A 27,994-nucleotide genomic window follows, 5' to 3' on the forward strand; every position below is an offset into this window, starting at 1 on the left:
CAAGTTTTAAAAGTATGCCTGTGTTAGCCACGCTTGGAATTCCTGCGATGTTAGCACGTCTAGTTATCTCATTTATAGACCTTCCTTGTCTTTGTCTCTGTTGTGCTGGGGCTGAACCCAGAATCTCACGCACAGCACTCTGCGACCAGGTGACAATCCTGGCGCAGAAGCCTCTTCCATTTTGTGGGATAGTTTCCCAGGTAAGGGTTAGGCAATAATGGAACAAAACAGCCTTTGAGAGTTTAAAATACAATTTTTTTCCAGTTGTCCTTGTCTCATCTGGAGAGAGTTAATAGAATTATTAAGAACAGCTCACATAGGGTGGGCTGGAGAACCATGAGGATGTTGTTGGCTTCTTTACAAAACCATCTAAATGAACAGGGTCAGATTTGACCTTCCTATTTTCAGGTATTATTTAATTCAAAGTTCGTATTTTTATGTCAAATCTCTTTACTTAACCATTACAAAACGTATATGTCATTTTATTTCATTATAATAAGCTACATACAACCATTTTATATAAGCACGCATACCTAGAATATATTCAAAATTGATATTTCTTCAGTTAATTTTTAAAATGCATGTTGGGGGGTTAATTGTCTCCTCTATGAACTCCGGAGCAGTGATAGTCATAAAAGGACTCAGTGAAGTATTTCTTAAATGTTTTTTCCTCCAATGTCTTAAACAAGCTGTGTCATGTGGGCTGAGGTCATGGCTGTGAGTCCTGCCTGTGATCATCCTCTGTATTTCAAAGTTCATTCTCCTCAGAGACAATTGATGCTTATTAAGTAATTTCTGTTTTTCCAGGGAAGCTTACAGAGTGTTCAATGTAGCATGCCAAATGACAGGGTTAGCTTATAAATACACAGCACAGTGCTGTATGTGGGCCCATGCCTTTAATCCCAGTGCTTAGGAGGAAGATCTCTGAGACAGAGACAGCTTAGTGTATATAGCAGATGCTAGAGAGAGAGAGAAAGAGAGAGAGAGAGAGAGAGAGAGAGAGAGAGAGAGAGAGAGAGAGAGAATTTCCAAAAATGTGAAAATACTCAAGAATTAGGAGTTATAAGTAATGAGTTATAAGAATGAGTCTTTTCTGATTTTCTGTGACTGATGGATTAAGAGCTCTTTGAAAGTTGCCCTTCTCTGAGATCAGGGACACAGGAAGAGGCAGGTGGTAACTACATATACCACACAAGGAGAAGGAAGGGGTATATGGCTTTTGATGGGCAGAACCAATGTCCTCTCCACCATAGTCCTAGGCATATACAGAGAATCAGAGGTAAACTCTGCACCGTGTGTGTGCATTGCCCACAGCAGCCAGGAGAGGGAACTGGATCCCATGGAACTGAAGCTATGCATGGATGATTGCGGATCACCACGTGATCTGAACCCAGGTCCTCTGCAGGCTCAGCAAGTTCTCTGAACCGCTGACTCCTGTCTCCAGCCCCTTCTGGTGCTTTCTGAGTTGAAGACTCAATGAGAGTATCGCTGTTTCAAGAGTGGCTACTGCTACACATTTCCTCAAATGGGTTTGCCAAAGCCAAGAGCATACTTATCTTCCCCGAATTTCCTCTATAATTGGAGACGCAAGGCCTTTTCATCAACGTCCACTCCTCTCCTGGGAAGCTTTGATACCCTGCACATCTAGCCCGATGCTGGCCATCGATACTCAATGGAATGAAGACGTTCAGGGCATTCCAGGATTTTAGGTTTGGGATCTCATCACAACTCCCATTCCTTCTTATAATTCCTCATCAACCCTTTCACTCACGTCTTTCGCTTGGGACAGGCTGACCTACTGTGTGCACTAACTATGATTTCCTTTTCCTTCTAGACTCAAAGAACACCTGATCCTGTCTGCACACATCCGCTGGTTCCCACCTTCTGCTGCACATCCAAGAATGTATTGTTAAAGACCAGGATGAGAGGACCTTCCCTAACTACCACAGCAACAGAGGGGCAGGGAAGAACTTCTAGAAGGTGGAGCAATTGGCCACAAAAAGTGATAGAAAAGAGGCCTCTTCCCGGAGAGTCCAGTCAGAAACCAGGTAAGGGACATCTTCCTACTCACACTATAATCTTCTCAAGGAGCCTTCTCAGTTCCTACCGAGCATTTATTTTAATAGATCTAGCCCAGCCTTGCTGCCTGCCATTTTGCATAGCTTTCTTTGTTTCATTTTCTTATTTCTTCAGTGGTAGTTACCTTGTCTCTATCCTGCCACTATTTATGAAGCTTGAGTTCAAAAGCTGAGGTCTCGGCACGTGGTAGAAGGAACGGTCTATTCCCCAGCAGTACGGACTCTGACTCTCCAGTATGGCATGAATGGTGGGGCAGAAAGAAACTTTGTGACTTAAAGTGAGGACGGTGGGGGTTTCTTCCTGGGTACCCCCCTGAGTCTTTCTCAGCCATGAGCTGTGGCCCAGTGGCAGCCTTGCAGAGCATGTGGACAGGAGTTAGGGACACTGCTTCCTGCCTAGACCAGACGTCTTCCTATAGAACCAGTCCTGTCTTTGTCTTCATTGCTAGTTGGCTAGTGTCCTCTGTGGAGACCTCTTGGCTTGAGGGCAATGCGGAAGAGATGGCAGCCTCTCCATCAATCACCTTGGATCCTGAATGGCTGGTGTATGCTTCTATCAACTGGCTCTCAGGGAGTTGGGGGCTATCTCACGGCACATGCTAGGCTAGTTCAGCTGGCTCTCAGGGAGTTGGGGGCTATCTCACGGCACATGCTAGGCTAGTTCAGCTGGCTCTTGGAGAGGTACAGGCTGTTTCAGCACACGCCTGTAAATCACACAGGCTGGAGAGACACTAGCTAGGTAAGTTGCACATGTAAATGTGAACAGATCTGCCACAGGTTTTTGAAATCTGGGAGATTTAGATTACTTGTGAGCCTGGCATGGTTGGTGCAGCCCTGGAATTCCAGCCCTTGTGAGGTTAAGGCTGTAGATTCTGAGCCTGAGGCTAGTATAGGCTACTCAGCAAGACCCCACCTCAAACACAACAATAATAAAAAAAACCCACTTATTCATTTCTACTTTTATCTCTTACAAAAGCCATGATAAGCTGATAGAGAGGGGAATGTGGAAATCTATGCATCTTTGATATCTGTGAAACTGGTTTAGGCAACCCATGGTTTGGCTTTAAAGACGATGAACAAAAGAGTCTCTCTGGGTTAAAGAACCCAGAGGTCACTGATAATATCTTCCTATGATGCAACACAATAGTATTTGATGGATGGGTATCTTCATTTAATCTACGTAAATCCCTGTGAAATAGGTTTTGTTATTTGATACATTGTATAGATAAAGAAAGCCGTGGGTGGGTTAGGCAATGTGGCAAGCTCTCCACGTTGGGCTGTTGCTCTGGTATGGGGAGGAATGGGTAGGGCCAGGTCTGCTGCCTTTTCTACTGCTCCAAGCTATTCTCTGTGTAAACGCAAGAGCTAAACTGAATAGTGCCGGCCTACCGAAAACTTAGGTTTCTAGACCACCAGTCATCCAGACAATAGCTGTGGGACAAGAAGAAATTAAAAAGGAAATACTGCCAGAGCTGTGTTTCTGACACTGAGAGCGTGTGCCACGCCTGGGCAATGGTGCACGGGGTTTCCTGGAGCCATCCACATCAGTGGTTGCCCGCTACGCACCCGCCAAACCTGGGCAATGGTGCACGGGGTTTCCTGGAGCCATCCACATCAGTGGTTGCCCGCCACGCACCCGCCAAGCCTGGGCAATGGTGCACGGGGTTTCCTGGAGCCATCCACATCAGTGGTTGCCCGCTACGCACCCGCCACGCCTGGGCAATGGTGCACGGGGTTTCCTGGAGCCATCCACATCAGTGGTTGCCCGCTACGCACCCGCCACGCCTGGGCAATGGTGCACGGGGTTTCCTGGAGCCATCCACATCAGTGGTTGCCCGCTACGCACCCGCCACGCCTGGGCAATGGTGCACGGGGTTTCCTGGAGCCATCCACATCAGTGGTTGCCCGCTACGCACCCGCCAAGCCTGGGCAATGGTGCACGGGGTTTCCTGGAGCCATCCACATCAGTGGTTGCCCGCTACGCACCCGCCAAGCCTGGGCAATGGTGTTCGGGGTTTTCTCGGGGTCATCCACTTCAGCCAGCGGGCCTAACCTTCGCTGGTTCCACACTCTCTCAAATTTCACAATGGAAAACAAGTACCCAAAACAGGGACAGTGGGGGACATGACAGGTTCAAACCACTACAGAGATGATTCCTTTCCCGCCCAATTATAATCGAAGCACCTCTACCCTCCTCTGGGAGACCCACAGGAGACACTGTGATGTCTGTCTTCTTTTTCTGTCCCCTGTAGGCTCTGGCCTGTAGTTGGGAATTTGTATAGTTTCTTTTACAGCTGTTTTGATAAAAATCCTCCCACCGCCTAAAGAAGGAAACAACTCCATGTTGGAAGGTTTTACCTCAGCTCACAGTTGGAAGCACAGTCCACCGTAGCCAGGAAGTCAGGGCAGCAGGGGCTAGCATGGAGGAACTGGTCACGTTGCATCCCCAGCCTTGGCAGAGAGCCATGAATTCTTGTGTTCATTCACTTTTATACAGCCTGGGATCCTAACCTAGCAATCGGTGCCACCAGTCATGGCATTTCAGATAACCCAGTTAAGGCAATCCCCTACAGGCATGGTGGACTGACCTAAAGAACCGCTCACAGCTGTGCCCGGAGGCTTGCCTCCTGGCGGCTCTAGATCCCGTCCAGTCACTGGGCCCCATGGTGGTGTCCATGATACACGGCCCTCACGCAAGACGTACCTTACTGTTGAGAATCTGGAAAACCCTCTCCTGCAGTGTTTGTCCAGACTTGGGTCTCACGAGGATGTAAATGACTTTCAGATGGGGGCTGGTGCGGAACAGCTTCTCCATCAACACCTTGCCCAGGAAGCCCGTGGCCCCTGTGATGAGGAGGGACTTGTTGCTGTAGTAAGCTGCGATCATGGACATGATTCCTCCGTTTTTCTTATATGGTTCTGGGAAGAGGGTCCTGAAAAAGAGAGAAAAACAAGTTACCGTCTCAGAAGTTTTAGGATTCCCAGCCCCAGGCAGTGTGTCTGGGGCTTCCAGAAGTTTTGAGTGAAGGGAAAACTGTGAGGTCCATGGGCTTCTGGGAAGGGAGATGTTCTGTAAGAAGCACTTCCGAGCCTGCTCTGTGTCCTAGGCTTTATGGCCACGGGAAAAAGATGACAGAGTTCTCAGTTTAACGGAAGACACAGACACAATGAGAGACTGTAAAATACAATGTGTTAAGTGAAAACACTGGAGCGCGCACAGAGCAAGGTTGTGAGTGTCAGGCCCTGGGGACTTGGTGTGGTGATGTCCCCAGTGGCAGCACTGGAAGGTGAGACTCTAAGTTGAAGACAGGCAAGGGCTGGTGTGAGGGTGTTTTAGGCCTTAGAAACCAGGGTCCACACAGCTATCAAATGTTTAAAATTACAGTTTAATTAATACTCCAGCTTCAAATTTATCTAATGACCATGTTGGGGCAAATGGCATAGTCCCACCTGGTGCTCCTGTCCTAACTGCCACTTCTAAGTCTATTCGCTTTTCTTCTTCCTTGGGATGAAACTAGGCGGCTCTCACTTCTGCATGTGCCACTCGGGGGTTCAGCCACTTACACACGAAGAGCAGTTTTACAAGAGAAGCTGAAGCCTTGGGTTTGGGTACCTCGACAGAGCAACAGGCACAGCCGCTGCCCAAGACTGTTTGGGTGCTGTTTGCAGGAGCGTAGGGAAAATCCGACACGTTATCTGAGGACCAGACGTGGCCCAGGATTCTGTGGCTGCAGATGAGGAAACCCCTTGTAGATTATAAAAGAGCATTGCTTGCTCTCTTCTATCCCAAGAGGGAGACTGACTGGACTGGCAACAGTCCAAAAACCCACTATATATAGTGTGTATATACATACACACACGCACACACACACACACACACACACATACACGGACACATACACACACACATACACACACATACACACACGCACACATACACACACACACATACACACACGTACACATACATGGACACATACACACACACATACACACACATACACACATGCACACACACATACACACACATATACACACATACACACACACATACACACACACGCACACAGACACACACACAGACACACACACATGCACACATGCACACACACATACACACACATACACACACATATACACACATACACACACACATACACACACACGCACACATAGACACACACACACACACACAGACACACACACACACACATACACACACACACATACACACACACGCACATACACACACACACACACACACACACACACACACACACACACACACCATATGTGTACCTGGTGCCCTCAGAGGCCAGAGAGAACATTCGATCTGCTGGAACCATAGTTACAGACAGCTGTGAACAGCCATGTTGGTGCTGGGAATCAAACCCACGTCCACTGGGAGAGCAGCAGTGCTCTTCATTAGAGTCATCTCAATATGGTTGGTTAAACATATGCACCGAGTCTCTACTTATGTGAATAAGCATGTAAGCCTACCCCGTCTTGAGATATGACCACAATGGAGGGCGCCAGTGTTTCCAAACATGGCATCCAAAAAGCCAAGCGCATGCGAAACTTGGTGTTTCTCTTACCCCTTGGAGATTTACAAAGGAAAAATTGATCTACTAACCCAACGAGATTTGGAATTCAACTGGGTCAATAGTAAACCAACACATAATCTTCATGCTTTGCTTAGAATGAAAACGTTTTATAAACCGATGACTTTCCATTCGTATTCCAAGTTAGCAAAACGGTCCACCAGGCCCTGCAAGTTCTGCCCCCAGGAAAGGCACTGGAAGGGGCTGCAGTACCGCAGCTGTCCACGTGGGGGCAGTGCCTTCATACCGCGCAGGAGCACCTGCAACCAGGCCAGACTCCTTCAAAATCCCCATGATGCCACAGGCGCTTGCCATGGAGAAAGCCGCAGTATCGTGGGAATCGCACCATGGGAATTTGAGCTACTTTTTTTGTGTAACTTGTTTCTGCAGGGTCGCGCAAGCCCATCCACATCGTCACTAGTTCAGCATGAAAACTGTGTGCTGCGTAATCCCAGTTCATGGCCTATTGGGTCAAGCGACACTCAGAAATGAGTGTTAAGAATATGTTAAGGTAACGATCCAGACTTAATCATTCTATATTATTAAGGCCCAGAAACAGACCCGGAGCCAATACTTAAAGGCTAAGCCTTAATCCTAAATCTCTGTTGGTCCATCTGTCTATCTGTCTGTCTGTCTCCTCTCTTCCCACCTCTCCCCCCTCAACTACCCCTCTCTTCTTTTCTCCTTTCTCCTCTCCTCTTCCTCCCTCTCTTCGGGGTGCATCTATGTATGTGGAAGCCAGAGGGCCACCTTGGGGGTTACCCTCAGGTGTCAGCTGTCTTGTTCTTGTATTTTGGCATTTTTTCTTTTTGACAATCTTTCCATGGTGTGGAACTTGCTGTGGAGACAAGGCTGTCTCTGCCTCCCCAGTGCTATGTTGCCAGTTTTACAGGGGTTCTGAATCTTTATGCTTGCGTGACAAGTATTCCCTGCCTGAGCCATCTCAACAATTGCACCTAAACTTTAAGAGACCTCCACTGTGATTCGCTGACTACCGTGGCCTGCCAGGGCGGTCATTGATCATTCATGCAAATTGGATCTGCTGGGTATTGGACTCACCCGGCAGAGCGGCGTGCGCGGTGCCCGCATCTGCTGTACAGCTTCCTCCAGTTCTGGGCTCCACTCGAAGCCCTTTGGAGATCGCTGGGTGAATGGGCTATAGTGACACATTCAAATGAGGACTATGTGACCTGACATTCCACGAGGCCCGCAGACTCTTGTACTTATTTTTGTCTTGGGAGAGGTTAGATGCAACAACTTAGATGTCACCTTCAATGGATGTGTTTACCTACTTCGTACAACTCTATGTCTGGAGGCTTTCCCGGACAGGAAGGCCTGGATTTTTGTCACTTACTTGCCCTCTGACTGCAAATGTCCCTAAGTTTTGCCACGTCTCGCTCACAAGATCCTCTCAGCATAACGTCACCAACGTAATGGACCCGAGTGACAGCTTGTGCAAAGGAAAGGTAGTCAAGATGCAGACTAATAAAATTTATCGCAGGGCTGGAGAGCTGCTTTGCTCCCGAGGTAGGACATTAAGGTGTCCTGATGGCCTTCTTAGCCGAAATCAAAACTGCTTATTCCAGTGTGCTGACCTGCGCATGAGGAAACTATGAATCAGCTTAAGGAGCCCACGACAGCTGTATGTTGGAAACAGCAGGTGCAGTTAGGGTCACTGCTTGGTTAAGTTGAGGACAATCAATCAGTTGCTACTTTCTAACACTGAATCTTAAATAGATAAACTGAATCTGGACGTGGTGGGAATCGTGAGCCCGCATCGTTCACATCCTTTACGGTAGCGCTAACTTCTATAATCTCTCCAGGAATATAGTCTGGCTTTGGAGACAGAATTTGACGGACAGTGTAGTTCTGGTGACCCTGCCCACCACTGTGTTCTCATTTTGAAGGTAGTGAGGCAAGACAAACTTTTTGCCTGTTCCCGAGTGTTTAGTCCACTATGTGTTTGTCACCCAGAAAATCACCCCATGTTGGTCCTGGGAAACCCTGACCCACTGTGAGCAGGACCTGGCTAAAAGGTCAAATCACCTGACCTCCATAAGCCTCCCCCGCTTCAAAGGAGGAATGTCAATGTAAGGCTGGTGTCTGATTTGTGCAGCTTTCCTTGTAAAGAGCCACACCTCATAGGCCACATCGGGGGAAACTGGAAAAAACATATCAAACAAATTCTTGGTATTGTGTTGGGGCTCTTCCTCCAGGAGACCCAGACTTCCCTTCACCCACAAATGGGTGCAGTCCTGGAAATTGACTGAAGAGATTTAATGATCTGTTTTATGATTGTAGATAGATTTTTGTTCAGTTGTCCTAAAACTTTTCAGGTTATGCAGATCAAGCAAAATTTAGTAGCCATTGCTCCTAATTCATTTGTAAGAGCATCGTGGGGGAGTGGGTGGAGATATGGCCTCGTGGGTGAGAGCAAGTACTGCTCTTCCAGAGGACCTGAGTTTGGCTCCCAGCACCCACCTCGGGCAGTTCAAAACTGCCTATAAATCCCTCTTTTGGCTCCTACATTGTGTGAATGTAGCAGACACTCACACAAATGTACACAAACATACATTAATAAAGATAAAAATAAATCCTTTAAAAAAGAGCATCCTGAGTGAATAGCCAGTCCCCCAGGATCCTGAAAGCCAGGCCATCTGAGAGCTGCGTTGATCCTATTGTCCCTATGGTCACCACACCAACATCACTGCCAGCACCGTGGTTACTGCCAGCCTGGGACCTAACAGGATCCGTTCCCACCATCAGTTCTGCCCCCACAGCAGGAGCCACCACAGGGCTCTTCAGGCACCAAGTGGTTCCCTTTTCAGGCTTGTTCCTATGGCACAACTAAGTTTGTATCCTATTAACCCTATTTCTGCAGACATATTCGCCTTGGGAAGGATGACGCTCCAGCTTTTAGGGCTGAATTCTTGCTTGCTGGCTAGATAGATAGAGGTAAAAACACATATATAGAAGTTTTAAATGTCTATTTTATTTTATGTGTATGCATGTGTGTGCCTGAATGTGTATATATATGCACTATTTATATGTAGGGCCCATGAAGGTCAGAGAGACATCAGATTCTCAGGAGCTGGAGTTAGAGGTGATTGTGAGCCTTTATGTGAATACTGGGACCTGAACCTGGGTCCAGTTGACTGCTCCTAATTGCTGAGCTCTCTCTCTCTAGCCTCAGGAAGAAAGTTTTATTATTTGATTGGGAACTGTTTCTTTTCTATTTTTTTTTCGTTTTTTTTCTTCTTCTTTTTTTTTCTTTTTCTTTTTTTTCTTTTCTATTTTTAAGTAGAATTGTACATTATGGAGATAAATTTTATTTTTTGGATGTTTTATATTTTTTATTTTTAAAAATATATTTTTTAGAGCCAAGACTCTTGCCAACTCTAAAGTGGCTCCCTTAGTTAAGGTATCTTCTTCCCTGCCCCCATATCCACCCTTCCTCCATCTCAATTATCCCATTTCCCCAAGCTCTTCCCAATCCTCCCCTTCTCCCTTCTCTCTCCCCATGTCCCCTTCCCCCCAACCCATTTCCCCTCTGCTCCCAACTTTTGCTCGGCGATCTTATCTACTTTTAGTATCCAGGCAGATAAATATGTTTTTCTTTGGGTTCACCTTCTTATTTAGCTTCTCTAGGATCACGAACTATAGGCTCAATGTCCTTTGTTTATGGCTAGAATCCACTTATGAGTGAGTACATACCATATTTCTCTTTTTGAATCTGGGTTATCTCACTCAGTAAAGTGTTTTCTATTTCCATCCATTTGCATGCAAAATTCGGAGCTCACCAAGGCCAGCTGGACTGGGTCTGAATGAGCATGTGATCAAACCGGACTCTCTGAATGTGGCTGACAATGAGGGACTGAGAAGCCAATGATAATGACACTGGATTTTGATTCTACTGCATGTACTGGCTTTTTGGGAGCCTAGTCTGTTTGGATGCTCACGTTCCTACACCTGGATGGGGCGGGGCTTAGACTTCCCACAAGGCAGGGCACCCTGACTTCTCTTAGGACTGGAGAGCGAGGGGGAGGGGGAGTGGGGGGAGTGAGAAGGAAATGGGAGGAGGTGGAAATTTTAAATAAATAAATAAATAATAAAAACAAAAAAATATTTTTTGGATTGTCACACAATAAACTGAAGTGGAACATAGACAATGAGAAGAACCTTTTCAGTAATTGGAAAACCTGATGTTCTAACTGGTCATTAACCAAATCTCTAATCCCGATGCTGAGACTCAGGTGTCCCTGCCGTTCTAACCACCACAAAGAAGGGTTTTAATAATCAAAGAAAGAGCCAGGAGAATCAAATAAAGCAATAGAAGGTATCATTCGGGTAGTCTAAGCAAGACAATGATACTTTTCTTAGTCTAGATACTACATGTTGGGGATGAAATTGCAGCTTTGAGTAACTAGTAAAGCACTTGGAAAAAATTCTATATTTTACACTTTATTTTTTAAAGATTTAATCGGGGGGTGAAGAGATGGCTTAGGGGTTAAGAGCACTGACTGCTCTTCCAGAGGTCCTGAGTTCAATTCCCAGCAACCACATGGTGGCTCACAACCATGTGTAATGAGATCTGGTGTCCTCTTCTGGTCTGCAGCATATATGTAGGGAAAATGCTGTATGCATAATTAATAAATAAATCTTTAAAAAACAGTTTTAAAAAACAAGATTTAATTATCTACATGCATATGCCTGTGCCTGTGTGTACATATGCATACAAGTGTGGTGCCTTCTGTCTATGTGTGTGTGTGTGTGTGTGTGTGTGTGTGTGTGTGCATGTATGTCTGGTGCCTTCTGTCTATGTGTATGTTTGTGTGTGTGTTTGTGTATGTGTGTGCATGTATGTCTGGTGCCTTCTGTCTATGTGTGTGTGTTTGTGTGTGCGCATGTATCTCCGGTGCCCTCTGTCTGTGTGTATGTACCTGTGTGTGTGTTTGTGTATGTGTGTGCACGTATGTCTGGTGCCTTCTGTCTATGTGTGTATGTGTGTGTGTGTGCATATATCTCTGGTGCCCTCTGTCTATGTGTATGTACCTGTGTTTGTGTGTGTGGGTGTGCATGTATGTCTGGTGCCCTCTCTGCATGTGTGTGTGTGTGTGTGCGTGCACACACACACACATGAGGATATTAAGTCCCCTGTCCCATACATCTGTATCTTGGCTTTTAATCATTCAAGGATGACTAATAAAGCCATTGGTAGGTGTGAAATCTTATAACAAACCTTGATTAAAAAGTTATTGATTTAGGTTTACAAACTCAGTCTACCAAAAAAGACTATCGATTTGTGGGATGTCACTGGAAAATTGCCGGACATTGTACTCAAAAGATCATTGTGGCTCTGTCACAGTGTGTAGGTTATCAGGATTGGTTAGTGGCAACTATTAGATGCAAATCTACTGTGTCTACCCCACAGCCCAAACAGAGCGTTGGTCTCTTCATGTCCTGACCGAGATTCCAGGACCTTGGGCATTGCCACTCTTCCTGATCAACACGGGAAGTTGTATTTTTAAAAAGTCTACTACAAAAATTAGTTGGTTGAATGCAAAGGGGAACCAGTTGGTGAACCGGAAATCTGTATTTGTTAACATAAACTATTGATCACTCCCTGTGCGAATGAACTGTCAATCTCTCAGGAAACGTTAGAATAAATACAACCACACTATTTGGAAATACCCAGTTAGGTCTCGAGAAAGAGCTTAGCTCTGAGTCAAAGCTAGTAATTTCCCTGTCAAAATTCCCTTCATGGGACCCCGTTCCTTGTCATAAAAGCGGCAGCATTCATTCTTCTCCTAATGGTTCACTCAATTCTATTGAGGAAATCAAGGAGGGCGTCAGGCATTTTCTTTACGAGAAGGCACTTAAAGATCCGGGGACATTTCTTCCCACTTGTATAAGCTGCAGGTAGTGGCTTTAGAACAAGAGAAGAAAAATACTTGTCTTGTACAACAAAGTAGACCAGTGAGAAGGGAGCCTGTCAGAGCTACTCAGGGAACTTCCAGAGCTCAGGCTGTATTGTAACAAAAGCTAAAATGGTTCTTTCTCTCCCTCTCAGTACCTCATTGGAATGTCTATTTAACTTTCTTTTATAATGATAATCAAGATAAGCGCTGTGGTCACACTTTGCAGAGCAGAGAATGGAACTGTAAAATGCACCTTTTCTGCATGGTTCCTGGACAGGAATGGGGTCCTTTTCCTATTTAAGGCCACTCTTGTACCCTCTGACCCTTGCCGCCTATGCTTAAGGCTTTGTTCCTGTATTTATATGCTGATACCATTTAATAGTAATAGTTTTATACCCAGGGCAAGAGCTCATGTTCATGCCCACTTATGGATAAAAAACAAGTTTGCTTTCTTTTTTATTTCTATAACCCCAACTCAAGTGATACTTGAAGGAGGGGGCTAAGATGCCTGCCTATCTTCTAAGGTCGGTTTCCCACAGGGAAGAGTCCATGGATCCTGAGGGAAAATGACAAATGTCATTTATATGTATTCTGATTTATAATATAGTCTTTCTCTCTATATACATACATCTAATATAGACATAGTTATATAACTATTATATATAATATACACACATGATGTATGTATATATGATATATACAGTATGGCACATCTAAGCATACAAAATATGAAAATGGTAAGTTACTTGTAACAGCCCTGGTGGGAGGTAAGATATTCTGAAGAGAAATCCACAGATCATTTCCTCACCCCTGCGATGCCGCGGTTCTGGACTGGCAGTGCCATGAATTACTGTTGCCAAGCCTCACGCAGTGACCAGGTAGGAAAATGAAGGGAACTCGCACTAGGATCCATACAAAGTGGCACCAGATTGTCACATTAGATGCTAACCATATTCAGTACTCAAAGGATTTCACAGAAATGTATTTCACACTGGTTGGTTCATACAGCTGTGTGGGGTTAGAAGGACAAGCACAGACTGGCACTTCAATGGTTAAGAGCTTCATTCCTCCTCCAGAAGATCCGCGTGGTCCCTAGTAACCATACTGATCGGCTCACAACCAAGTGTAACTAGTTCCAGGGGCTCTGATACCTCTCCTGGCTTTGCACAGAATGCTGGCCCCCGTAAACACCTGACTCTTGAAGCACTGAGCTGTCCAGTCCACTGCTGTCTACTCTGCCAGCCTGGAATTCCTCGCTTTCCCCTTTGTTCACGGCCACTCTTTCCCCTTTGTCCACGGCCACTCTTTCCTCTATGTCCATGGCCACTCTTTCCCCTTTGTCCACGGCCACTCTTTCCTCTATGTCCATGGCCACTCTTTCCTCTTTGTCCACGGCCACTCTTTCCCCTTTGTCCACGGCCACTCTTTTACCCTCTGTCCATGTCCACTCTTTCCTCTTTGTCCACGGCCACTCTTTCCCCTTTGTCCACGGCCACTCTTTTACCCTCTGTCCATGTCCACTCTTTCCCCTTTGTCCACGGCCACTCTTTTACCCTCTGTCCATGTCCACTCTTTCCCCTTTGTCCATGGCCACTCTTTTACCCTCTGTCCATGTCCACTCTTTCCCCTTTGTCCATGTCCACTCTTTCCCCTTTGTCCATGGCCACTCTTTCCCCTTTGTCCATGTCCACTCTTTCCCCTTTGTCCATGTCCACTCTTTCCCCTTTGTCCATGTCCACTCTTTCCTCTTTGTCCACGGCCACTCTTTCCTCTATGTCCATGTCCACTCTTTCCCCTTTGTTCATGGCCACTCTTTTACCCTCTGTCCATGTCCACTCTTTCCTCTTTGTCCACGGCCACTCTTTCCTCTATGTCCATGGCCACTCTTTCCTCTTTGTCCATGGCCACTCTTTTACCTTCTGTCCATGTCCACTCTTTCCTCTTTGTCCATGGCCACTCTTTTACCCTCTGTCCATGTCCACTCTTTTCTCTTTGTCCACGGCCACTCTTTCCCCTTTGTCCACGGCCACTCTTTTACCCTCTGTCCATGTCCACTCTTTCCCCTTTGTCCACGGCCACTCTTTTACCCTCTGTCCATGTCCACTCTTTCCCCTTTGTCCATGGCCACTCTTTCCCCTTTGTCCATGGCCACTCTTTCCCCTTTGTCCATGTCCATTCTTTCCCCTTTGTCCACGGCCACTCTTTCCCCTTTGTCCATGTCCACTCTTTCCCCTTTGTCCATGTCCACTCTTTCCCCTTTGTCCATGTCCACTCTTTCCTCTTTGTCCACGGCCACTCTTTCCCCTTTGTCCATGTCCACTCTTTCCCCTTTGTCCATGTCCACTCTTTCCCCTTTGTCCATGTCCACTCTTTCCTCTTTGTCCACGGCCACTCTTTCCTCTATGTCCATGGCCACTCTTTCCCCTTTGTTCACGGCCACTCTTTTACCCTCTGTCCATGTCCACTCTTTCCTCTTTGTCCATGGCCACTCTTTTACCTTCTGTCCATGTCCACTCTTTCCTCTTTGTCCATGGCCACTCTTTTACCCTCTGTCCATGTCCACTCTTTTCTCTTTGTCCACGGCCACTCTTTCCCCTTTGTCCACGGCCACTCTTTTACCCTCTGTCCATGTCCACTCTTTCCCCTTTGTCCATGTCCACTCTTTCCCCTTTGTCCACGGCCACTCTTTTACCCTCTGTCCATGTCCACTCTTTCCCCTTTGTCCACGGCCACTCTTTCCCCTTTGTCCACGGCCACTCTTTCCCCTTTGTCCATGTCCACTCTTTCCTCTTTGTCCACGGCCACTCTTTACCCTTTGTTTACACTCATACTTTATTATCCACTGCCCAAACACCTTCATACACTTCTGCATTTCCAGGCACTTCTTTCTCAATTTCTTCTTAGGAAATACCACAAAAGATGTAAAACTTCCTTTCTGGAGTTATGTTCAAGAACTGTTAAGGTCAACACCTAGACACTGGCAACCCTAACAAGCTAGGCTCAGACAGCCCCTCATTTAGTAAGTTACAAAGAAGTAGGAGCAGAAATCAGAGAAAAAGGATTCAGCCAGGCCACACTTGGAAGAAATCAGAGAGGCTCAGGAGCTCCCTCTAGTCTACTTGTGGGGTCCTGACATGAAGTTTGCATCTGAACAGAGGGCAGGAGGTGTGCAAGGCTGGGAATCCTAGTCAGGGTGGGTCCTGCCCATCACTCACTCATCACTAACTCAGCTTCAGTCTTTCCTGCAGGGTGATTGACAAGCTGTCAGCACCGTGTGGAATTCCTTTCTGGGAGGCAAACCTTCCTCTGGCTAGGCCAACACTCCTGTCTTTCCTTTTCCTTCTCCCAGTGTAAGATTCCCGCTGATATTCCAATTTCTTGGGGACCATTATGTTTTCTTGTTTGGACAGTTTTTAGACATGAAGTAAACTGGATGGGAATTTTCAGCTTCCCTGAAAGAATTTAATAGTGTTTGCATATGGCAAATGTACAACTCCAACTCTGGCATTGCAGGAAAACAGTTATGCTTCTATAACCTAAGCATTCTACACACACACACACACACACACACACACCTCAGCCCAGGTCTAGGGTCTGAACCTAGAGCCCCCAGCATAGTAAGCATGGGCCGGACCACTAAACTATATCCTGGCTTCTTTCCACTGTTAACTTTGAGATAGGGCGCCTCTAAGTTGCTCAGGCTAGACCTGAAGTCATCCTGTGGCCCACACAGTCCTTCTGCCTCCGCTCCTGAAGACTTGGGATTATAGATGTTTACTACACTATAGTATAGCTGTGTAGCTCAGCTCATCTGTATCTTTGATTCCAACTCAGGCACTGACATGAGAACATGTGCACCCCTGGGCCGTTCTCCACACTTGGAAAGACCGTGCTTCTGCCAAATGGGCGCATACCTTTCAGGGATACAACTGAGACTGAACAGATCAAAGAAAAAAATAACAAGCTAGAACTCTGACCTAGAACCTGCAGCAACACGCTCAAGGAACCATCTCTTTGTCTCCAACAACCGGGAAACTGGGCTGTCGGAAGACTGTGGGAAGTCAGGCCGCTATCGCTGGTGATAACCCAGGAAGAAAACAGTAACTTCTGTAACACTTGGCTGCCGATTAACAACCGACAGCTCTCCTAATGTTTATCGCCACTTCCAGCTTATCAGGAACCACAGAGGGCCCACGGTGGCCCCAGACAAGCACACAGGCCCATGCTTCTGGCTTGCCTGCTCCCAAGGCGGGCCACAGCGGGTTTTCTGTGGCACCTCTCTGCTGCCTGCTTAGAGCCTGCTGAAAATTCACTATAGGAGGCATGATGTGGAGGATTAGTGGGCACAGAGTCACGTGGTACAGAGCATACATGTACACATGCTTATTGAGTTAAAAAGGTAAAGTTCCTTGCATGGCAGCGCTCAGAGGTCAAGAAGAGCTACTAGAAAGACAAGCCTTAACAACACGAGCTTTCTGTTTCAGGGACACCTATGCTGCTGCAGTGACTCCAAAGTATCCAGTTCCAGCTAAAGGTTCCAAATCCTCACCTGGAGAGGAAATGGGTGCACTGGAGTGGACCGCTAAGGTTCTGATTCCATTTGCTAAGCCTGTGATAATACCACAGCGACCAACTTCAGCTGCTACAGCCACAATGGCTGATTTAATGGTTTCTCTGGAGAGAAGCTAGAACAGAAAATGGAGGGCTGGCTCAGGCTCTGCCACACCCCCCGAGGCACTCGGTATCTCCATAGGTGTTTCCCTCAGGACAAGTTGCTCACCAGAGCAGCTGAGGCATCTTCCGAGGAAAGAAGAATCAGGCATACCCAACCCGGGGCTGGCTACAGAAGGGGTAAAGGAGTTGTTCACTTGGCCAGTGCACACCTTGATTCTTATTTCAAGTGTTGATACCAGAAAGGAAGAAGAAAGGTTCTATGTTTTGTACAGTTTGTTGGAGAAGAATCTCAGAATACCACAGGGAAGGAAACACTAAGAGCATCATCAGGCTATCCTAAAAATTGTAACCATCTCTAGCTGTGAAAATAGAAGACATGAGGGGATTGATCCGGGAAAACAAGACAGAATCCAAGGAAGATATATCTAAAATTTCCAAGCTATTCCCACATCTTTATGAGGAAGTCTTGGCTCTGAGCACTCACACTGCTTGCACAGCCTGGGGACACAGGGCAGAGTGTCATTGTTTGCACGTGCTTGGTAACGAAGGGCTCTAGGGTGGGGTAAAGACCCAACCCAGTAAGGCATTCACCTGCGCACTCAGAGAAACAGAACTCTTTATTAGTTCCTAACTGACCCTAGCTAGTACTGAAGAGGGTCTGGCCTTGGCCAGATCTTCCACAGTTTATACAAGGGGAGACTCTTACATATGCTTTTGCATAGAGACAGTCTTTAGGTCCCCACCCCAAAGTTAGCTTTCTGCACAATTAAGCGAATTCAAAGATACAGGAGCTGTGGTCTCTGTTATCCTAAGTAAATAACTTGCTCTCAAAGCAACTGACAAAGGGTCGCTTCTGATAGAGAGTCAACTTAAGTAAACATGATCTAATTAAGTCAGAAGAGTGTAACTGTAATTCTTTATCCTTCCGTATTATCCAGGCAAAACTGTCGGTAAGCTGAGGTCAGATGGGAGCAGAAGCTCTGGGTGCGGTTGTACAGTTGGCGACGTGCAGATAACATCGCAGACTACGCCCCGAAAGTGACGGAAGGAATCTGGAGGATTTTCACTTCGAAGACCACGTGAAGAGATAATGTTTGACCAGCTTAAAGCAGTATGTAGGGGAAATGTGTGTATAAACATTAGATGGTAAACCTTTGTGATTTTTGTATCTCAGTTAAAAATTGAAACAATTAGGGCTGGAGAATGGGCTCAGTGCATCAAGTGTGAGGACCCGAGCTCAGATCCAGCATCCACGGAAAAAGCCAGGCACAGAGCTGTGCACCTGTAAACTCAGGGCTGGGGAAGAGGGAAGCAGGTGCCCCCTGGAGTCTGTAGGTCAATTAGTCCAAAGGGATCAGCCAATTCCAGGTTCAGTGAGAGACCCTCTCTAAATACAGTGGTGGAGAGTGATTAGGAACATACCTGACGTCCGCCTCCAACCTTCACGTAAGCATGCACACACGTGTACTAGCACACAGACATGCTACACACGTAAAAATGTAAGTATATACAACACACACACACACAGCTAAATAATTACAGTGGCCTTTCTAGCACTTTAAATGAAAATATATCTTAGATTCATGATATTTTTAGTTAACTTAAAAAAATGTTTATTATAAAAACATTATGTGTATGAGTGTTCTACCTGCATGCGTGTGTTTGTACAATGTGTGTGCAGTGCCATCATAAGCCAGAGACCACACCAGATCCCCTGGAACTGGAGTTACAGACCCTTGTGAGCTGCCGTGTGGATACAGAGAAATGAAGCTGGGCCCTCTGAAGAGCAGCCGGTGCTCTTAACCCCTGAGCCACCTCGCCAGCCACGTTACTTTTCCAATAGTGCAAGGATAACGAACATCATAACTTCAGCCAGAGAGGAGCAAAGACACCTAAAGGCGAGGGAAGACGCCATCTCTGAGAGACAGGCGACGCCCATGAGAAAACCTAGTGGTGGATGAAGTGGCTGGACATAGAAGACAAAATTTTAATTGAAATAGTCCCTGTTCTGTGGTGTATGCACTCTCTCTGCTACCCCACACTTCCCAGATACGTTTCTATCAGTGGGACTCTTGGGAAACGGAGTAAGGTCTGCCATGCAAGTGGGGAGACAAGCAACAGAGAGAGGAAGACTCCCAAGGAAGCAGAATTCAAAGGGAAATGACACCTCCAGAATCCTCAGAAATGTGGGGGAAATTCTCCTGGGAGCATAGGAAGTGGGGTCTGGCCTATGCAGGGTGCGTTTTGGAGGAAGACTACATCCAAGCTTACTCTGCTGCTGAAGCTTTCCGTGTGTCTAGTGTCGTGTCAGACGAGGGACGCCGTCTCAGTTTCCCTTCCTGCTGCTGCGGTAAACTCTGACAAAAGCAGCTTGCAGGCAAAGGGTCTGCTGCTCCCAGCTCTGGGCTATGCTCCATCAGAGCAGGGAGTTCACAGCAGTAGAAACGCGAATGAGTCGATCATACGGCATCCATGACCAGGAGCAGAGAGAGGTGCATGCGTGCGTGCGTATGTGCGTGCGCAGGCTCTGCTAGCTTTGTCCACCCTTAAATGGTCTAGCGTTTCTTGCCTAGCGAAAGGAGCCACCCATAACCAAGTCTGCGAACATCAGTCAAGGTAATCCAGGCACGTCCGGGGGCCTGTTCTCCCTGGTGACTCTACCTTCTGTCAAGTTGACAATTATCAGTAGCACCATAGCTCTGTACGATGGCAGAAATAAATTATTTTAAATTGCTTTTCAAAGACTTTCTTAAAACAAGGCATCTGATGGACACACAGTGACTTTGTCACTATGTTAATCTGTGGTAAGCTTCGCCTTGCTGCTCCTTGTGTGTCAGCACAAATAGCAACGCAGCAAAAGGGCAGATAACGGATCACTGCTTCTGTGAAAGCAGTCTTCACCCTGGTAGCTGTGGATCTTACTTCACATCTGAAGGTAGTGTCTCAAGAGCTTCTTCACCTAGTTCAGGGCAGATTCTGTGCCTGTCGTTTGTTGAGACGAGATCTCCAGCAATCCAGGCTGGCCTTAAGCTCCCTCTGTAGCTCAGGATGACCCTGAGCTTCTGGTCTTCCTGCCTCCACATCCAGCCTGTTGGGATCACAGGCGTGCACCCCTCTGTCAGTTTAGATCATACAAGGCTCCTGGGCATGCTCAGTAGGTCCCCCATCAACTGAGCTCTTCCTCAGCTTCACCAAGGTGAATTTAACAGTACTTTACTTGCGTGTTTAGGGCCCTCAAACCCAAAGGAAATGCTGATTGTACGGGTAAGCATAGAGGTCCTTACTTTTACCGTGTAAATGCACTAAAATAAGACAGGAAAGAGGTTTTTTTTTACATGCTAGGTTGGGCTAGTGATTAGATGAGATCATGGCCAACCTAACTTGCTTTGGCTAAAGATAACAGTCTGGCTTCTGTTTAATGTGGCTGGTATCCTCTTGCTCTGAATAACCTGCCTCAGAATTTTAGGCATTTCTGATTTGTAGTTCCCAAACCAGAAACTAAAACCCAAGTTATCAACAGAACCAGAATTTCTGCTGTTCTTACCTACGTCCCAATTATCTGGCTCAGGATATACTTTGACGCCAGGACAAATTGAAGGCAGTTCTTTTGAACGTTATACAATGTTACCATCCTACTGCAGCTCTGACCTGCTAGCCACGCCCTCAGCTAGAAGCCTGATTCCCCCAAGGAAGACGACCTCTTCCTTTTAACACAGCCTAGAATGTTCTGCAGCCTTGAAGAAACAGTGTTATTGGCAGTTCTTTTTCACCGGACAAGAACTGTTGCTTCCTTTGCTTCCTCTACACCCACATCTCCTCAGAGACCCTCCCAAAGCATGAGGCTTCCTAGACAGGGCATCCCGGCAAAGGCTAATTGGGGTTGGAAGCGCTGAGGTGGTTTTCAGGTTCATTTCCAGAGAAAAGAAGCTAATTACTGGAAAACACACACTTCCTACTGGTTTGTCTTCTTGCCCTAACTCAGTGATAGCTTTCAAGGGAAGGAATTGTGAGACAATGCCAGTGGATACATAAGAGTATCCTTCCGGGGGTGGAGGGCTGGAGAGATGGCTCAATGGTTAAGAGCACTGGCCGCTCTTTCAGAGGACCCAGGTTCAATTCCCAGCATACACATGGCAGCTCACAGCTGTCTGTAACCCCAGTTTCAGGACACCCTCACCTAGACATACATGCAGGTAAAATACCAATGCACATAAAATAAAATATATTTAAAAAAGAGTACCCTTCCCAAATACAGAGGGTTGCAACTATACCTTCCTAGTGTGTCCCAGTGAACAGATGACAGGATTTTCTAGCAGCCCTTGCTGTGACTTAGAGTCTTTGTTAATTCTGCCTGTTCCTGTTGTCTGGCTTCGCTGGAAACATCTTTTCCAGGTCTTGCTGACTGTGGCTCACTCATCCAGGCCTGCATTGGGGAGGCAATCATGGAAGCCCACTACACACAGGCACAGGACAGCGGGAGGGGGAGAAGGGTGACTGATTTCTGCTCTGTAAGGTGGAGACAGGCTGCTGCGAGGACGGGCGGGGGCAGCGTGAGCACAGCACTCAGAACAACACTGGCAGCTGGCAGCCTGTGAGGGTTGTTAGTGCTGCTACCCTCACTCCGGGGAACCACATACACAGTGAGATATCCAATCTGTGAAGAGAGACTGACCCAGGATATCTCCCTGGGAGAGATGGTGTATAACTACAGTGCATAAACAGGGCTGTGCAGACACTGGGGAGGCGGCAGTCATGGAGTGACCCAAGGCCGAGTGCTGAACTGTGTGTGGAAGGGTAAGAAGGCAGTAACAGCTGCAATCATGGGGTATGTCATGAAGAGATGAACTTCATCTAGAGGCTGTGTGTCCTTGAAAGAAATAAGGAAGCGTGTATGAGTTTAGAAAGTTGATTAGTTATAGAGAGTAGAAAGAGTGGGTCAGACAGCAGGCAGCGACTATAAAGGGGAACAAGAATGTGTAGTATGGGAGCAGGGAAGGGAGGTCTCAGCACTCTTCCACAGCGGGGTAAACAGGTGAGTAGCCCAGGGAAGAAAGGCTGCTTTCTGGCTAAGGAACTTGGATTCAAAGAAAAACAGAGGTTGGGGTGTGGCCAAGTTGGCAAAGGCTTGACCCCCAATATCACATAAACCTGGTGTGATGCTAAGCCATGGGCTCTCATCGCTACACTCAAGAGGCAGAGGCAGGAGGATCGCTGTGAGTTCAAAGCCAGCCTGGTCTGCATGGTGAGATACAGATCAGTCAGGGCTACAGACCAGAGAGAGAGAGAGAGAGAGAGAGAGAGAGAGAGAGAGAGGGAGGGAGGGAGGGAGGGAGAGAGGGAGAGAGAGAGAGATCTAAATCTCACCTCCTGGGTTTTTGTATGGCTCAAACAAGAAATACTAGATTCATTCTGGAAATTCACACCTTGTCTTATTTTGGTTTTTACTCATCCAAAGGACCGAAAAGCAAATTCGGCAGTTCTAGATGACTATAGAGTGCATGAATTATCTGCCCTGGAAACCCAAGCTAAGTTTATCACACACATGAGCCAAGCACACATGAAGACCACAGGAAAAATAAGAACCAGTACTGTCAATTTACAACAAAGAAAGTCTAACTAACTACCGACAACAACATCCTGTACGTGGAAAAACTTTCATGATTTCTGTGTGTTTTTTTGTCCCATAAAAGATAAAGACTTTTTTTTTATGGTTTTCATTCTAGTACTAAATACTGATAGAGTCCTCTCCTCTGCAGGGGAATTAGTAACTGTTAAATATGATCCAAGATGAATCATTTTAAAAATAATCATTTTATAGAAGGTTTTCCATAGGAAGTTTTCAATATTATAACACTTGAAATGATATTTTCTAGAAGATATTACCCAATATTTTAAGACTGGAAAAAAAGCCTTTTACTTTGTATGTTTCATGGAGATAGGGCAAGAAACATCAAAGGCAGATCTGAGACAATGAAGCTATTTTGCTGAGAAGGTAATAATTTACTTAATATATTTTGTTGTAAATTTGCTTACTAATAAATGTAGTAAGGTTTGAAATATACCTATTTAAAAATGGAAGTGGGGTGAGTGAGAGACCTGGCAAGATGGTTCAGTGGTAAAGGCCTCCTGTTGCCTCAGAAGGTTGGCTGGCACCCTGAGCTCAATCCCTGGTACCTTGTAAAGGTGGAAGAAGAGAGTCAACTCTACATGCCCTCTGCCGCACGGGCATGGTAGACACAGACATGAATATAGTAAAATGGCCTTTAAAAGAGGCTAGTTATCTTCAGCTTCAGCGAAGTATACCAGTCGTGCTGATGATCAGTTTTTATTATCAGTTCGGTACAAGCTGAAGTCACCTGGGAAGAGGGGATCTTGGGTGAGGAGCTGCCTGGATCAGGTTGGCCTGTGGCCATATCTGTGAGCTATTGTCATGACTGAGTTGGGGGTGATGGCCCAGCCCACTGTAGGAGGCTTAGGTAGTGAGTTTGGACTGCTAAGAAAGCTTAACCGACAATTGCCAGAGAGCAAACTTCAAGTTCCTGCCGCACTTCCTCAATGATGGACTAGGGCCCAAAGCATTAAACTGAGTAAACCCTTCGTCCCCTAAGTTGCTTTTGGTCAGAGTATTTTATCACTGCAACGTGGAGTGAACCAGGACGATAAAATGTGTGTGGGTTTTGGCTATTATTCTGTTCTAGTCTTACGTCTACCGCAGAACAAAATTTAATTGTTGTGGGAAACTAAGTTCAGCACTAATGCCCTTGACTGGAACAATGCTTACATCCTACCTAGCCAGGAGAAAGCTGTTAGGGTGTTTTCTTGGCTAATAAAAGCTATTTTTTTTAAAAAAAATGGATTGATTGGTAAACAATAACTGTCCAGAACAAAAAAAAAGTTGCACGGTTCCTGGAGAGAAGCAGTTGAGAGCAGGATGCCACAGAAAGGCTGGAGGACGCTGTAAACAAGGAGCATCTGGTCCCTTGATGAGAAAGCTGTGCCCTGTGGCAGAGGAAGACACTCACTGCTGGCCTCTGGCCTCTGTGCAGCTCGCGTGTGCCCTCTCCTCTCCACTCCCTCTCTTCCCCTCTCTCTACCTTCTTCTCTCTCTCGTAGGAAGTTTAAACTGGAGAACGTTTTCAGAACCTAAGTCACTAAATTAATGCAAGCAGAGTCTTTGGCTAGATTTTTGGAGTAAGACATCAGGTCACCCTTTCTCCTAGATTCTCTTCTATGAGTCAAAAGAAGGATATAACAAAACCAGAGTGACATCTAATTTCTTCGTGCAAATATCTTCTAGAAAACAAAGAGATAATAAGGGCAGTCGCACTTACTGAGTCCTTGCTATGGTGGAAGCAATGGCTCCCACACCATGGCATCATTTTCTCATACGACACTTGCAGTAACTTCAGGAGATGGCAGTAGACGCGGCTCATCCCGGAGGGCTTGAGGAACTTGTGTAAGTCTGACAGCAGACAGAGCAGGGCGAGGGGCGTGAACTTTCATCTCCGTGTGTGGTTAGTTTGGAAATGAAAGAAACTCTAGTTGCTTTTGGAATGGAAGCAACATGAAGCCTGGAGATGCCTGAGGTACATTAAAATGACGTTTGTTGGGCAAAGCTATGACCCCATGGTTGATGGGCTGCCAGGGCTGTTGCTAATCTCTAAGACTGGATTTCCACATCAGCATTTGTCTTGAGATCTTACTGGGCCACTAGAAAGGCCAGGGATCCCCATGGATTCTTACTCTATCCCCTGTCTTGAGACAGACGCCCATAAGAAACAACACTATTGAGAGCCCAGTGGCCTTCACCCAGGTTTCGAGTTGAATCAAGATTTATGTTAATTACTTAGAACATTATGTAATTGGTCCTATTCTGCAAACTAATCTTTGGCCAAAAGCACAACCCCCAGCTTTAGTGTTGGCAGCGGCAACTTAGACGTCTTTGTGCCCGCCTCTTGCTAAGATGTTCAGAGACCACCCAGTTAGTCCCTGTAAGAACCCTACAGGTGAAGAAACTCAGGCAACGACGCTGATCAGTGACTGGCCACACTCCAGCTGTTTCATACAGTCAAACACCTTCCATTTCACAGCGCGGATTCTCCTCTGCACTGAAATGTCGATGGAGGGAAAGTCTGTTCTGATTTTCCCGTACCCACAAGACTAAGAACATCAGCCTTCTGAGTACTTTGAACTCGATTAATTAACAAGAAAAGACAAAAAAATTCCACTGTTTAGACACAAGCTGGAATGTATAATCTATGCTTTGGGTATGAAAACCAAGTCCTGACCTTTAACTGATTTTTTTTTCTAAGCAAATTTAATAAAATGATCAAATGAAATTGAAATATATTCTGCCCTGGAGCTCTTAAGACCTCTTCTTTAATCTGTGCTTAAATCCCACATGAAAACCCCCAGACTCTAAATGTGCCCAGATGTGACAGAAGGAAGCCTTGGTAGGACATGCTTCCTCACGGCGGAACTGAATTTCAGAGGCTGGAGCCCACCGCTCTCCTCTCCCCTTCCCCGTTAGGGCGGAACATAGGCATAGCAGACTTTTCCAGTTTTGCCATAATTCAAATGCTTACCTTTGAAGCAATTCATTGGCTCAGACTTCACAGCACAAGATAAACCAAGAGCTCATTTTCAACCAGTGGAGAACACCGTGGAGTGCTCCATTTATCACACAGGAAATTAGTCACTGATTGATTTATATATATATATTAAATGAGGTCTGCTGTGCTACAATGGGGAGCAAGGAAATGTGCAAATGAGAGAAAGAACCAGTGTCCCCTCCCCAGCTCACCCTGTCACATCTACAAGTTTGACTGCAGCAACCTTGAGCCTCCTCCACATGTGGTTAGCTTTGTCTTACCTTTCTGTCTTTTTTCCCTCTGGCTTTGTGTTTCTCTGAGACCAGAAGGTGTGGATAAGGCTGAATAGAAACCGTGGCAGAACTGCAATCACCCAGGGAAAGCAGATCTCACAGCATCCCAGGAGCAGCTGCGTTCACTGCCAGGCTCCAGAAGAATGGCTCAGGGCACCATTATATCCCCTGCCTGAGGTCCGGCTCTCCCCCAGCTGAACTTGGAAGGCTCCGTGGGCTGGGCTTCCCATGGACACCTGCAATCCTCTCTACATTGTGACACACAGGCAGTGCCTTCTGGTCCTAGTGTGTTGCCATTGCAGCCTTCAGCACACCCAGGTTTGAGAAACAGCGCCTTCCTATCTTTTTAGAGATCAGAACAGAATATACAGTCACCTTAAGAATTCAACCAACCAGTCAGTCAGTTAATTAAAGGAGGGACTGATAACTTGCCCTCCATTAAACACCAGACTGGACTCGGTAGATAAGACGTTTGAAAGGTGCCAAGATACATAGACACCTACACTTGCAAAATATATAGACGCCACCCCACTTCCCTTCACGCTTCCTCTTCCACGTCCCGTGTGCTTTTCACAGAGTCACTCTGGCACTGCTGAGAGTCCTGTCAATCACCATGGTCTTAGGTTTCAGTCACATCCTGCTCTTGTCGCGATGGGTGATTTTGGGATAAGCTTTGTAACAGCGATGCCCTTCAACTCTCTGTAATCCTGAAATGAAGATGATGCTGTCCTTCTAGCCAAAGACTCTGGGAAGGTTAAAGGCAGTGTCTATAAATGACTCGGGACAGGGGGCAGCAAATGATTGGGATGGTACCAATATTTACGTGTTTGCCAACTGCTGAAGTTCAGATTTTTCTAAGTCTCCTTTGGACACGTGTGTGTGTATGCGTGTGTGTGTGTGTGTGTGTGTATGTGTGTGTGTGTATGTGTGTGTGTGTATGTGTGTGTGTATGTGTGTGTGAGAGAGATTCTGCTAAAAGATTTCATTCAGAGGCATCGGCGGGTGACAGTTATCTATAATAAACAGCATATGAATAAAGAGGAATCTTATAGTCTAGAGTTTTATTTATTTATCTATTTATTTATTTAACTAATTTATTTATTTGAGACAGGGTCTCAGTGACCTCAGGCCTCTGCTGACCTGGAACTCCTTCTGGAGAGAAACCTGGCCTTGAACTCGTAGAGCTCCACCCCCGCTTCTTGCCTCCTGGCTATTCCAGAGTTTAAAAAAACAAACAAACAAAAAGAAAAAATAGGGGCCCTACCTCTTGCGATTTTAGGGTGAACGTGTGCTGCAGGTGCACCTGGGTTTGCAGGAGTGCCCACAAGCCTGTGGAGGCCGGAGGGTTATTGATCCGTGTCTTCTCACCTTGATGGCCTGGAACTCACTGTTTGGGCTAGGCTGGCCGGCAAGCTCCAGTGTTCCCTTGTGTCTGCCTCTCCAGGGCTGGGATCACAGCATAGGCAACTGTGCTGGATGTTTGTCCTGGGTTCTGGGGGTGGAACTCAGGTCCTGGTGCTTTACACAGCTAATGCATTGCCATTCCCATCATCCCAGCTCCACATCTAGTATCCTTACGTGAGCCTCAGGAGTGGGCGAGCCTTCAAAGACTCGTCACTGACCGAGCTCCTGCACTGTCCTCCGAACCTCGTCTTAGCACAAATGCCGCTAGGTGCTCTTGACATCTAAAGAGGTTTATTTTCCCAAACCATCCTCCTTGATATCTCATCAGCTTCCCATCTCTCCCTGCTGCCTCCATGGGTCCAGCTGTCTGTTTGTACTTGAACTGGAATCCACTCTCAACTATTGTAAGAGTCTTGGACAAGTTTTAGAACAATT

General features: G+C 46.4%; 1 protein-coding gene and 1 long non-coding RNA gene across 4 annotated transcripts in view; one reads left to right on the forward strand and one right to left on the reverse strand.

Moving 5' to 3' along the window:
- The window catches only part of Far2 (fatty acyl-CoA reductase 2), a 116,627-nt gene that overhangs the window by 29,358 nt on the left and 59,275 nt on the right, over positions 1–27,994 (reverse strand). The window contains exons 1-2 of one of the 2 annotated variants that reach the window (XM_075982234.1): positions 26,144–26,480; positions 4,783–5,011 (exon numbers count right to left, since the gene is read on the reverse strand). In XM_075982234.1, the coding sequence (XP_075838349.1) occupies positions 4,783–4,971 (189 nt within the window). In that variant the 5' untranslated portion in view covers positions 4,972–5,011; positions 26,144–26,480. Of the gene's footprint in view, positions 1–4,782; positions 5,012–26,143; positions 26,481–27,994 lie in introns of those variants that run through there. The other variant, XM_075982232.1, reaches the window with a different exon arrangement.
- LOC142855806 (uncharacterized) lies at positions 901–27,008 on the forward strand. 2 transcript variants are annotated; one of them, XR_012911548.1, is made up of 4 exons: positions 901–1,709; positions 1,835–2,048; positions 18,210–18,382; positions 26,189–27,008. It is a non-coding gene; the product is annotated as an uncharacterized LOC142855806 (long non-coding RNA). The 2 variants fall into 2 exon arrangements; XR_012911547.1 differs by lacking the exon at positions 26,189–27,008 and having other exon boundaries at positions 18,210–18,423.

The sequence above is a fragment of the Microtus pennsylvanicus genome, chromosome 8 (genome assembly GCF_037038515.1).
Source record: "Microtus pennsylvanicus isolate mMicPen1 chromosome 8, mMicPen1.hap1, whole genome shotgun sequence".
In the NCBI taxonomy this organism is placed as follows: domain Eukaryota; kingdom Metazoa; phylum Chordata; class Mammalia; order Rodentia; family Cricetidae; genus Microtus; species Microtus pennsylvanicus.